General features: G+C 65.5%; 1 protein-coding gene across 2 annotated transcripts; it reads right to left on the reverse strand.

Moving 5' to 3' along the window:
- Positions 1-4,551: 4,551 nt before the first annotated feature.
- Positions 4,552-11,337, reverse strand: MRPL23 (mitochondrial ribosomal protein L23). 2 transcript variants are annotated; one of them, XM_057729952.1, is made up of 5 exons: positions 11,287-11,337; positions 9,449-9,571; positions 8,498-8,580; positions 7,802-7,875; positions 4,552-4,775 (listed from the first exon to the last, which is right to left on the reverse strand). In XM_057729952.1, exons 1-5 carry the CDS (start codon positions 11,301-11,303, stop codon positions 4,611-4,613), a joined length of 462 nt encoding a protein of 153 aa, XP_057585935.1. In that variant the 5' UTR covers positions 11,304-11,337; the 3' UTR covers positions 4,552-4,610. The 2 variants fall into 2 exon arrangements, with proteins under 2 accessions (XP_057585935.1, XP_057585936.1); XM_057729953.1 differs by lacking the exon at positions 11,287-11,337 and adding an exon at positions 9,711-10,984.
- Between the last annotated feature and the right edge of the window lie 706 nt (positions 11,338-12,043).

Consider the following 12,043-nt stretch of genomic DNA (forward strand, 5'->3'; position numbering starts at 1 on the left):
TGCCTGCGAGAACCCCGTGCAGGCCGTCGGAGCGACAGCGAGGGGAGAGTCTGGCTATGGGGGAGCCCCGGCACCCCAACTCTGCAAAATCCCCACCTCTGCAAAGGCAGAACCAGGGACGCGCCCGGCAGAGCCAGGCCCAGGCCCGAGTGTGGCTGTGCAGGGCCAGGACTGGGGTCCCCAGAACCGGCCTCCTCACGCGGGGAGGAAAGCGGGCAGGCCTGCCTTCCGCCGTCACAGCATCAGGGGTGCAGGTCCACCGAGGAGGCAGGAGTCAATCAAAGCCAGATGTGGGAGCAGCACGCAACACGGTGATTATTTTGACTAGGAAAAGCCCTATTTACAAAGAAATAATGAAGTGATCTGGGGGACTGGTGCGGGGATGATCTCAGTCGGGAAGGAGCAACACAGGCGCGGAACAGGTCTGCCTGGCCGGCTGCGAGCGGAGCCGTCCCCGCCACTGCTTCCCGGGCCGGTGGCCCTGGTGTCCCTGCAGCCATCTTGGGGTGTCTGGGCTGAGCCTGTGGGGCGCCGCTCCCTGAGGGCTGGGCGAGTGGGAAGCTGGGAAGGAGACCACAGCTCCAGGGCGCCTCTCCCTTTCTCCCAGGAAGCCGAGCACCCCCAGTGGGGTCGGGGAGGCAGGTGTGCGGCACTGGCAAAAATGGAGGGGCTTCCGCGGGGTTGGGGGGCATGCCCTGCACATGGCGGGATGTGCAGAGAGACCCAGCTCAGCTCTGGGAGGAGGTGGAAACCTTTGTCCTGGCGGGACGCGGAGTCAGTTACAAAGATGGGAGAGGCACCCCCACGCAGGGCGACTCGGGGACCAGTGCACGTGTGCTGGTCCCCAAGCCCGGGGAAAGGAGGATGGCCAGGGCCAGAGCTGAGTGCCGTTTGGACCTGAAGTGCGGCGTGCGGGGAAGGAGAGAGGACAGGGATGGGGGTCCTGGGCTTGGCTGGAAAGCCCCTCCCCGTGCCAGCCCCTGACCCGGACGCCAGTGGGGCTCCCGGAGCCCCGAGAAAGCGGGCCATTGGACAGCCCTGTCCAGGTCTCAGCAGCCGGCCAGTCTGCGGACGTGGCCCATCTCTCCACAGCCTTCGGGGACTTTCAGGGACTGATAAACGCCCTTGTTGGTGGCGAGGCAGACCCGGCCTCCCATGAAACATTCCAGGCTAAGCACCCGACCTCCCTGAGCAGTGATAACACACATGCCAAGTGTCATCCACAGACAAACAGATGCACGAAGCATGGCCCATGCACGCCACGGAGCACCACGCGGCCTGAAAAAGGAAGGAAATCCTGATAGGGGCTGCGGCATGGGTGGACCTGGAGGGCATGTGGCTGAGTGACAGAAGCCAGGCACGGAAGGTCACACACTGCATGACTCCGGTTCTGTGAAATGTCCAGAACAGGCGGGTCCATGGGGACGGGAAGCAGACGTGGGCCGGCAGGGGCCGGGGTGGGGAGTGGGGGGTTGGCAAGTGCCGGCAGTGGGTGCGCAGCTGCTCTGTGGGTAACGTGGGCACGTGTTCACAGCGGTAGACACACACCCGCCTGGGTACCAAGACAGCAAACAACACACTTTTGATGGGGGGTGTTGTAGGGATGTGGACCGTATCTCAATAAAGGTGCTTGAAGACGGAAAAGAATAGCCCTCGACCAGCCCTTCTGCCCTTTGTGATGGGGGGCGGGGTGGGGGGCGAGTGCGTCTTTACAGCCAGCACAGGAGGCAGGAGTGGCAGCCGCCAGCTTCAGTGAAAACAGTGGCTGGGGTCCCACCCAAACCCCACCCCAGGCTCGGCCAGGGCAGGGCTCTCCTGTGTGGTGGAGCTGATGTGCTGAATTGGGGCGGGGGGAGGGGGGGCAGTCACCGGTGAGTCACACACACACCCAGGCATTTGTTCATTCACGAACGGAGTTCAGAATTACATGAACGTTGGGAGGTGCGAGGGGACCCCCTCCAGAGTCCCCGTCAAGGGGACTGATTTCTTTAGTTTCCTGTGTTTTAAGGCCTGGGGGGGGTGGGGCAGGAGGGGCAGCTGAAAGGCTGTGTCCCTGGGCCTGGGTCCCCTGCTGGGGCCACCGGGGAGGCCGCCCAGAGGCCAGAGGATGGAGCCCCAGCCTCAACTGGGGGTCCTGGCTGCAGAAGCGAGTGGGCCCCCCCCACCGGCTGAGGGGCCCGGCCAGGCGGTGGGTCACCTGCTGTCGGTTACTTAACGATGCACGTGGAACTGGGATGACAGCGTGATGCGGCCCCGGGGAGACTCTGGCCCTTGAAGAGGAAAACCAGACGCGGGTGGAGGGGCTGCGGCCAGATGGGCTTCCGCTCCATCCTGGCGGCCGGGCCTCACCTGGAGCTGCTGGGGGGGTCTGGGATGCGTCCCGTGGGCCACGGGCCGGGCCTGCTGCAGCTATAACTCATTAGCACAGGCCCGCCGGCTCCAAGCAGGGCCCAGGCGCAGCCCCAAGGGACCGAAAAGACGGCTGGCCCAGCCCCCCAGCCTCGGCCCCTCCCTTCGCGGGCTCTGCCTGCTGTACCCTGGGTCCCCCACAGGCACGATGCACGGCCAAGAGAAGATGTGGGGCATTGGGTGTGGGTGGGGGGGTGCTGCTGTGGGCTCTCGCCCTCTTCCTTGGTCCATTTACTTTCCCCAGGTGGTGGCCCAGGGTGCTCCCAGCAGGACTGTCCCCACAGGAAAGGGAGCCCCAAGTCCCTGGGTCGGGCCCTGTGTTCCCAGCGCCAAGCGAGGCTGTCCAGTGAAGGCATCAGTGGGGAGGATGACACCGGTCTAGGGGGCCCCCGGGAGACCCTCCTCCAGGCCCCATGTGTGGGGGAGCAGGGGAGAAGAGGCTGCTGGGACCAGGGGTTTGGACCACCATCTCCCAGCCGTGCAAGGAAGAGGGAGACAGAAGCTCGGGGAAGACAATGGTAGGGCCCACCGTCCTGGGGCAGCGAGACCTCCCCAGGCGAGGCACACGCTGTCTCCCCACCAAGCCTCCAGCCTCCAGCCGAGGAGGGGCAGGGGCGTCAAACAGCCCCTTCTCAAGGCTCTGCTCCTGGGGGTGAGACGAGCAGCCCCCCGGCTGAAAGGCTCACTTCCTGTTCCTGAGCGCCTGCAAGGCAACCCCCACCCCGGCCCTGTCCACTTGGTTCTCCCTCCCCCACCCAGCTCTGTCATGGACACCGTTTCCCCCACCCCAGGCACTGCCGGGGCCACTCCATCCACCAGGCCTGGGGGTGCTGCGGACATGGAGGAAGCCGCGGGCCGGCCCCTCCTCTGTGGCCGTGACCGGTAGATGCCAGACCCTGGGGGACGCGGGGGGCACGGAGAGGACAGCAGGGGGCCGCCGTGTGGGGAGGGTCTGGGGGCTGCGTCCGGGGGCCGCGGCGGCCGGCTCTGGAAGTGCAGCAGATGAAGGACGGGACTCCTCCCCTGGCCTTGAGTTGGGGTCCTCAGGGCCCATGAATTATTTCTCTCAGGAAAATACCATTGACTCCGTTCTCCGGCCTCCTTCCCGACCTTCCCCATCACTTTAAATCAACGCTGAAGGGTGGAGTTTGCCCGGACCTTCACCCTCCAGCTGGAGGGGAGCTTCAAAGGACCACGTGACGCCCCCGGTGTCCCTTGGGATGGAGGGGGGGGGCCGAGCCGGCTCCCCACTGTCTCCCCCGTGGAGGGAAGAGCCAAGCTCCAGAACAGGGTTCGGGGACCCAGGAGGCCACAGAGGGTGGTCCCTGAGCCCTTGTGGCGCCTATGTCCCACGCCAGGGGCGACGTGGCCTGGTTCCCCACACACCCACGATGCTTGCTCCTCAGGTCTCCAGGCCCACTGACACTTAGAGATGCCCCGCCAACCCAGGGTGGCCTCACTGCCCCTCCCCTGGGCTGGGGGATGGCCACAGGGCACTGGCTCCTGGGGGCGCTCGGAGGCTTTCAGCTGCAGCACCGGTTTCAGAGAAGTCAAGTTGCGGGTGGATCTCAGGAACCTGAGACGCAGAGAACCAGGCTCCCTGACGCCTCGGGGCCAGCGCTACGGCCACCTGCCTACCACGGGACCCAGGCGCCCCTCCTTCCCCGCCCCCAGGCACTGGTCATCCCTGACTGCTCTCCATTTCCTATCTGCAAGCCTTCAGCCTGGCAATCTTTCCAGAGCTGGTCTGTTTCCTGCCTGCAGCCCTCAGCCCCACGGCCTGCTCTGCACGAGTGTCCTCAACACCACTTCCTCCAGACCCCCCCTCCCCACTCAAGACCACCAACTGTGCCATGCTGGACCCTCAGCCCAGAAAGGCTCTCTCCCACCCGTCTCCCGAGCCCCATCGGCAGCGCTCATTCTAACTTCCCCACACATCACCGGGACACCAGCTCTTCCTGGTGCTCGTGTATGCAGGTCTCTCCACAACGGGACAGGGCTCCAGGACTGCCTGGCTCGCTTTGGGCCCACAGGATCAGCACAAGACATGCGGGCGCACCCGTGGCCAGGCCCCTGCGCTCGGGTTGCGGGGCGGCGGGAGGGGGGGCGGGTAGGTGGACACAAAGCACGCGGGGCCTGGGCCTGTCTCCACCAGCAGCACTTTTATTCAAGCTGAGCTGAGCTCACAACCGAGCCGCCCGTCACAGGCCAAACCAGCTGGGGACGCCGCCGCGCCGGGGGTCAGGGGTTTGCCTCCGCCTCTGGTCCTCCAAGACCTGGTCCCGCAGGGCCTCGTCCACAGAACCACCTTCAGGACTCTTTTTCTCAGGAAACAGATCTGGGAACGTGAAGGTCTGTCCGTGCGCCTGGGGAGAAAAGACACAGGCTCAGCCTGGATGGCGGGCAGGACAGGCCAGGAGCCCCTGGAGGAAGGTCCACGGGTAGACGGAACCTGCGTGCCCCATGCCCGCAGGACAGACGCCCGGCCGGGCCCCTGCCTCCAGCAGACCAGCTCTTCGTGTGCACCCCACAGAGCATCCACTCCCGGCAGGAGTCACCCGGCCGGACGGGGGGCAGGGGCAAGGAAAACAGGGCATGGATCGTGTCCGCTGCCTCCCTGGGACATTTTCCACCCAAAATACCTAAAGGCCTTCACCCACATTAAAGACGGACCCTCCTCCCAGCTCAGAGCTTGGCAAATAAAACACACATAACATACAAAAAAAAGCACATACGAGCAGTCTATAAATCAAGACCGGCTTCGCAAATTAACTGGTTTTACATCTTTCACTAAAAGTTCAGAACACGTGAGTGCGGGCCAAGTCCCAGCTGGACCCCCAGCACGTGGCTGGGGTACCAGCCTGGCCTGCACTGGGCCGGAGGGAGGAGGGGGACCCCAAACAACAGAAGGTGTGGGGCCGCCTCCACGTGCTACATGTTGGGAAGCGGCTCCACGCACGGGGGCACCGGGCCGACACTCCCAGGGCCGCGCCATCCACCTCCAGACGGGCAGAAAGGGACGGAGGGCTAGCACCCGGATCTGGAAAGTTTTAATAAGTAGAATCAGTGAAGTGCGCTTGGTTCTTGAAGACCCTTGTTTTGTAAAGAAATTTGGACTTGGGCAGGTGGCCAAGCATGCTCTGAAGCAGCCCACATCCTCAGCCCGAGTAGGGGCGTTTATAAATCCTGCTCCCATGGCGCGGAGTGCAGGCCCCAAGTGACGACAGGCAGCGGCCGCGTGCGCGGTAGCCAGCCTGCGGGGGATTCACTTACACACTTCAAAACTCTCTTTCTTCTTCTTTAAAATACCAAAGGGCAACAGTTTACATGCAGGGCTGATTGCCCAGAATGGGGGATTTATGTTTAATATACCGAGGTGATTCTGCTAGTTTTCTGAGGTGGGGGAAACCCAAAATGACATTTTAAAATATAAATACAAAGATGGCAATCTGCAACAGCTCGGGAAAAACGGAGGGTGCCGCTGGGAGAAACGCCTCACTTCTCACTGAGACAAGTGCTGGGCGTGGCTGCCAACTGCGGCTCCCAGGGTTCCCTCCAAGAGGAATTCGCCTCGTACTTTCAGAAACAAAACCCTCCATCCTTCCAAAGCTGGTCAGCCGAAAAGAGAGCATCACAGTGAAAAGTGAAGACGGCGGCCTGGGGCGGGGGTGGGGGTGGGGGTGGGGCAGCCTCCCTGTCACCAACAGCTGCAGCTTCAGCCTGGGGGCCGAGGCTCCTTGCTGTGGGGTGACCCAAGCTCAAGAGCTCCCCGACTCTGAGCCAAAGAGATATTTATCAGGTTGTAGGAGGGAAACCCGGGACCCCCAGCACGTGGGACCAGCTTTCCGGAAGCAACCAACTCCAAACAAACAAGGGAGTGTCACTGGTCTTTCCGATGAGCCCTGTGTGTGCTCTGCGATCAGCGCTGTGATGAGAAGCTCAGGAACGAGGCCCCAAGGGACACGTGGGGAGGACGTCTCCGCAGAGACGGGGGACAGAGAGGGGACCCCTTCAGGGGGCGAGGGCCCAACCGCCCAGCCGGTTTCCAGGCAAAGATCTGCTGGAGTCGGGCAGGGTGTGGGGGGGGGGGGGGGAATCCGTTACAAATTTAATTTGGGGACAGAGGGAAGCGTGCCCGGCGGGGGCGCTCTGCGCTGCCACTTGTGCCGCCTCGATTTCACAGGGGAAGAAAGGCGGCCGGGCGGCAGCTGCAGATACCAGATCCCGGGCTGCGCGGCTCAGCTTCCAGAGCGAGGTGGGGCCCGGGAAACGCAAGGGCTCGGATGACTCAAAAGCCACTTGTAACCATAGCTCCTGCTGAAGGCCTCGTGGCGAATGCCGACATATGGGGTGTCAGCCGGCATGCCGCGACAAAGACAGATGGCCCGATTTAACACAGAGGACACAGGCGTCTCTATAAGGCCAACGGCCGCTCTCCCTGCCTGGATTGGCTGATTTTACGTGCAGCAAATATGAGGCCAAATAATTACGGGGGCCCCTGTTTAGAACAACTGTGACTGTTTCTCAGAAAAGCAGCCATGCTAACTTGCTCTCTCAACAAGCAGCCTCCTCAGGCCCGAAAGAGGCCCGGGGCCGAGGGGGTTTTCACCGTAGCACTACTGCCACCTAGCGGCCCCGGGCCCGCGGGCTGCCCGTGCTCCCCGCGCACACCCGGGCTGTTTACCCCGAAAGGGAAGGCGCTGGAGGACCCCTCCCCGCCCCCACCAGGGTTTCACACTGCAGGGCAGTTAACAGACTCCATGGACAGGTCCAAGGTCACCCGCCCCGGCAGAGGGATCCTGCCTGGAGCCCACGGGGCCTTGGTGCGGGGCGGCCAAGGCCGCTGACGATGTCAAGAGCACATCTGAGAAAGCACGTCACGGGGCCGCTCGGGCTGCACAGGAAGAGCCGGGAGACGGGCTTTGCAAACCTGGGCCCTGCTCTCGCAGCTCTGGGCTTCAGTCAGCAAAAGCTCAGATGGGGCGCTGGACCCTTTTCCCGGAGCCCCCCGCCAGTCAGGGGATACAGGGAAGAGAACCCGGGGGGGAGTGTGTGCACCCCACCATCCAGTCTGGAGGGGAGGGGGTCAGCCAGGACCCCAGGACACCCGGAGTGGTCTGGCCTGAGACGGACCTCCACCCCATCCACTGCTTCCTGGCCTCGACGCTCGCTGGCCCTGGCTCCTGTCTGACCCCGCCCCCAGGCCCGGCAGGCGCCTGCGCCCACGGCACGTCCAGGGCGCGTCCAGGACTGGCCCCGGGGCCGCTCCCCAGCGCCCGTGCCCTCCCACCTCTGAGCAGTGCTCGGAACCCCAGCTCCTCCCGGGGCTCCATGTGGATTGGAACTAAGTGCCCCCCGCCCAGGTCACGGCGGGGGTGGGGCGAGCGCTCACCAGCTGCACATAGGCCACCTTGTAATCTGGCTTCTTTATCCGGACGTTCCTGTGATCCCGCCTCCTGTTGGAACCTGTCAGAAGGGGAGAAGACAAAACCCTTCACTCCCAGCATGCAGTTTTCAGTCCCAATAATCCAGGGACCCACTTTCTAGAAACAGGAAAGCACGCAGGCATCCGCGGGCTGCAGGCAGCATGCCCGCGGCCACCAGGCCAGGCTCGCATGGGCAGGCGCCACCACCTGGGTGAAAACCCAAACGTGTCTTAACTCAAGAAACGGCTTTCTGCCGCGTCAGCAAAGAGGCTCTTACTGCCTGACCTCCCCTCGACAGAGGGTCGTCATATTTACAACTGGGCGACCGGGGGCTGGGGGGCAGGGGTCAACAAGAAGGAACGAGAAAGGCCCAGGGGAATAAAAAAAGCGCTTTGCTGATCGACCCAGGGACAGGCAGGGAAGTGGATGGGAGGGTTGAGTGTGGGGCCCTGCTCTGAGCGGCCGGCAGGGCCAGGCCACCCGCGTCCCAGCCCCGGGAGGCCCCTTCCACCCTTGTGTGCCTCAGTTTCCTCACGTGCAAAGGACTACATGTCAGAGTGGCTGCGAGGGGGACCAGGCCAGTGACAGGGACAGCCTGGCCCCCCTGAGCTCTGGGGAGGAGCCCACAACACAGAGGGGCAGCCCCTGCTCCAGGCACCCACCGTGCTGCACCCTCGTCCGCACGGCGGCCACAGGCACGTTGTAAATGCGCTCAAGATAATTCCTGAGGTCCACTCTGGTCATCCTGGGCAGAGGAGAAAGGAAGGGACTCTGAGCAGGGCCAAGGCAGAAAGCCACCCGCCAGACAGAGTGGGCTGCCAACTGCAGGCCCCAAGTGGGAGCAGGCTGAGGAGAGGCCAGGGCTGAGGCCGGGCCGTGCTGACCCCGGAGATGCAGCCCCTGGTCGCTGCCCAGCACACTCAAGTCCGCACACAGCAGTGAGGGGTGACGGGACCAGCCCCCGGGACTCGGTTCTGCTCTCCCTCCTGCTGATCCCGCTCCCTGGGGCCCAGCTGCCAAGGGCAGGGACAGGATGGTCGGCGAGGCCCCAGCTGCCAGGAGCCGCCCGCAGTGCCCTCCCAGCCAGCGCGTCTTCCCAGAAAGGGTGGTCAAGGGGATGGTGGGCTAGTCCCACTGCCTCTTCACCCTACATGGGCCTCGGCCTCTCCTGCCCTTGCCCCCAAGGCTGACAGCACAACCCCCAGCTCACACAGAAGCTCAAGCCAGGCCTGGAACTCCCAAGACTTCAGCGTGGGGCACAGGGAGGCTGTGTCCCTGTGGTAACTGGGGCCTCCGTGAAGGACCCACTGAGTACAAAGGCTTTGAAAGCCACGGTGAGTGGGTTCAGGAGTCACAGCCCAGCCTCCTGGGAAGAGCAGCCAGGCCTGACGCAAGAAAAGAAGTTGGGTCACAGGCCAGGTTCCCAGGGGAGGTGGGGAGCACCCCACGCCAAGGCTCTGCACACACCGGACCTCGGGCACTGCGGAACTGCCTGCAGCATCTTCACGGCAGGAAGAAACTCGCCTGTGAGTGGGGTTCAGTGGCACCTCTAGGGCCATGGGCCCCCTGGGGCCCTCCCCAGCCTGAATGCCTCTGGGGTGGGGGGTGCTTACTCCATGGGGATCCGGAACTGCACTGTGTCCTCGGGCTGGGCTGTGCCAGGCCGCACCAGCTGGACGAAGAAGTTGGTGCGGAAAACCCGGAGCTGGGGGTTGCCCAGCTGGTACAGAGGATACCTGTGAGGAGGAGAGGGGTCACGTCAAACATTCAGAACACGAGGCTCCCAGGATGCCCCGGCAGGGGCCACAGGTCATCACGCCCACGAGGCCGGGGAGTCGAGGGGGCAGTCACCCACAGGCCACTCCCTCCGCTCACCCGATACCGGCAGCCAGTCCCGAGTCCTCGGGGCAGGGTGGCCTGTTGACCCCCAAGGTCAGTCTTTGGAAAGGACCGGTGAATGATTCATGAACAGAGACCAGAGGACATGCCCACCCCACCCCGTAAACAGGCTCAGAGTCATGTGTTTGTTCAAAGTGCCGTCCCACAGGCACGTGGCCCCCGCATGGCTGTCACCCCCCGGAACGGGCCCCACACAGGGCACGCCCTCCAGCTCCCTTTGGCTCAGGTGAGGTGGGCTCGGTCAGAACCAGCTTATTCCGCACCGGCCCACCCCCTCAGTGGGGAAACAGATGGGGCCACCTCCACGCCCCTGTGCTGGAAGCGCCAGCTCATCCTTGACAGGCGTGAAGATCAACAGATAAGAGGCTCAGGAGAGGTGGTGTCCACATCACCAGCTACAAGCTGACCGCCCACCCGCCCACCCCCAAAACCCCCAAAGCGAGAAGCATCTAGAAAGTGCAGGCAGCCCCCACCTGCCCCTGCCAACTGCACCCAGGCCCCAGGTGGGGTTTAGTGGGCCAGGAGGGCCACACTGCCCACTGGGCCCAACTGGGCCTCAGCAGCGGGGGTGAGGAGAAGGCCCAAGGTCTGCAGGGTCTGCAAGGGGCCGAGGTTCCACTGGGAGCCCAGGGACGCGCCTTGGTGGAGGGTGGGCACAGGGGCTGAGGATGCCCTTGGGGGGGGGGTCCCTGGTGAGCAATGTGCAGCAGGGCCCGTGATCTGGGGGAGCAGCCGGCACCACCTCAGGGGGCTCAGTGAAGCCAAACCCCACGCTTCCGCGGGGCCTCCTCAAGTCCAGGGAGCGCGAGGGGGTCAGAGGCCCATATCGGGGGGCGGGGCATCCCGAGGGGGCTGGCACAGGCCTAGGCACGTGCGGCAGAACAGGCACAGAGCGGGGCGCTAGGGGCCGTCTCCCGGGATGTCCTGGTGACCCAGTTCCAGGTGGCAGCTGCCCCAGTGGAAGCTGGTGGCACGGGTTTCCCCGTGGGGCGGGCACCAGGGAGGCGGGAGGGACAGGTTCCGGAAGCGCAGGGCTATGCACCGGGACTAGCCCCGCTCTGCCCTCGTGGGGGCCAGGCCATCCCCCTGGGGACGGCGGCGGGCACAGCAGGGGCGCCGTCGGGGGGGGAGGGGGGCGCCGGGAGCTGCGGGTGGGGGGTCAGCCGGGGGGGCTCAGCCGTGAGGGGGGACTCAGCTGGGGGAGAGGACTCAGCCGTGGGGGGGGCTCAGCGGGGGGAGACAGCCTTGGGGGGGGGAACTCAACCGTGGCGGGGGGCTCAGCTGGAGGGGACTCAACTGGGGGGGGCTCAGCTGGAGGGGACTCAGCTGGTGGGGACGTGCCTGAGGTCGGCAGAGGCCCCGCCCCACCCCGCCCCCCTCCTCCCGCCCCCGCCGAGCCTCACGCCCGATCCCCCAAGGGGCGGCCCGGGCCCAACAACCCCCCCCGCCCCCGGCTCCACCACGACCACCCCCGGCCCGCCCTCCCCCGCGGGCGCCGAGTCCCATCCCCGCGGCCCCGCCCCCGCGCCCGCGCCCCGAGAGCCCTGCTCACAGTACGTTCCGCGCCATCGCCGGCTTCCGGGGCGGCGGGCGGAAGGAGGGGCACGCACGGCCCGGGCCCACCCCCGCCGCAGCGCCCCCTGGCGCCCGGAGGACGCGCCGCCCGCGCACCTGTGCCGCACCTGCCCCCCCAAAGCCCGGCGCAGCCAGCACGCACTCCCCTCCCCTCGCGCCCCTCTCGTGCCCGGCAGCACACGGTCCCACGTGTGCCCCCTCCACCCCGGGGCCCAGCGCACCAGCCGCCCACCACGCCTGCCGCCCACCCAGTGCCCAGAGCCGGCCACCCTTCCAGCTGCTGGCCTGCGGGGGAGGCTGGGGGAGCTGGGAAGGGGAGGGTGCATCGGAGGCCCATCTCTCCACCAGGTGGAGGTGGTTTCCTCCCTCCCTCCCTGGCCCCCAACCCAATCCTTCTGGCCGGCCCAGCTGGGGCCCATGCCCTCAGCCACTCCCCCATCCCCTGAGACACTCCCTCCCCACCAGGTGCCCCCAGTCATGCCTCCCCTGTGAGGCCGCTGGCCTCTCCAGGCCTCTGCTGGCCCACCCCACTTCCAGCCTCCGCACAGTCCTCACTGGGGACCCCCTCCGAACCCGGGGCCCCCCTCCGAACCCGGGGCCCTCTGCCCGCCGGCTCCACCCCCCCCCCCCCCCGCCCCCCAGACACACACAGCAGGCAGACCTGTGGGGAGGAGAGGGCCACAGGCCTCCCGGTCCCCAGGCCCAGCTCTTCCCCTCGTCCCCTCTGCCCCTGG

This window comes from Hippopotamus amphibius, chromosome 3 (genome assembly GCF_030028045.1).
Source record: "Hippopotamus amphibius kiboko isolate mHipAmp2 chromosome 3, mHipAmp2.hap2, whole genome shotgun sequence".
In the NCBI taxonomy this organism is placed as follows: Eukaryota; Metazoa; Chordata; class Mammalia; order Artiodactyla; family Hippopotamidae; genus Hippopotamus; species Hippopotamus amphibius.

Coding starts and splice junctions, on each gene's coding strand:
- MRPL23 (XM_057729952.1), bottom strand. Junction 8,581..9,448: donor CAGTTCCGGATCCCCATGGA/GTAAGCACCCCC, acceptor TCCTCTGCCCAG/GATGACCAGAGTGGACCTCA. Junction 7,876..8,497: donor GCGGACGAGGGTGCAGCACG/GTGGGTGCCTGG, acceptor CCCTTCTGACAG/GTTCCAACAGGAGGCGGGAT.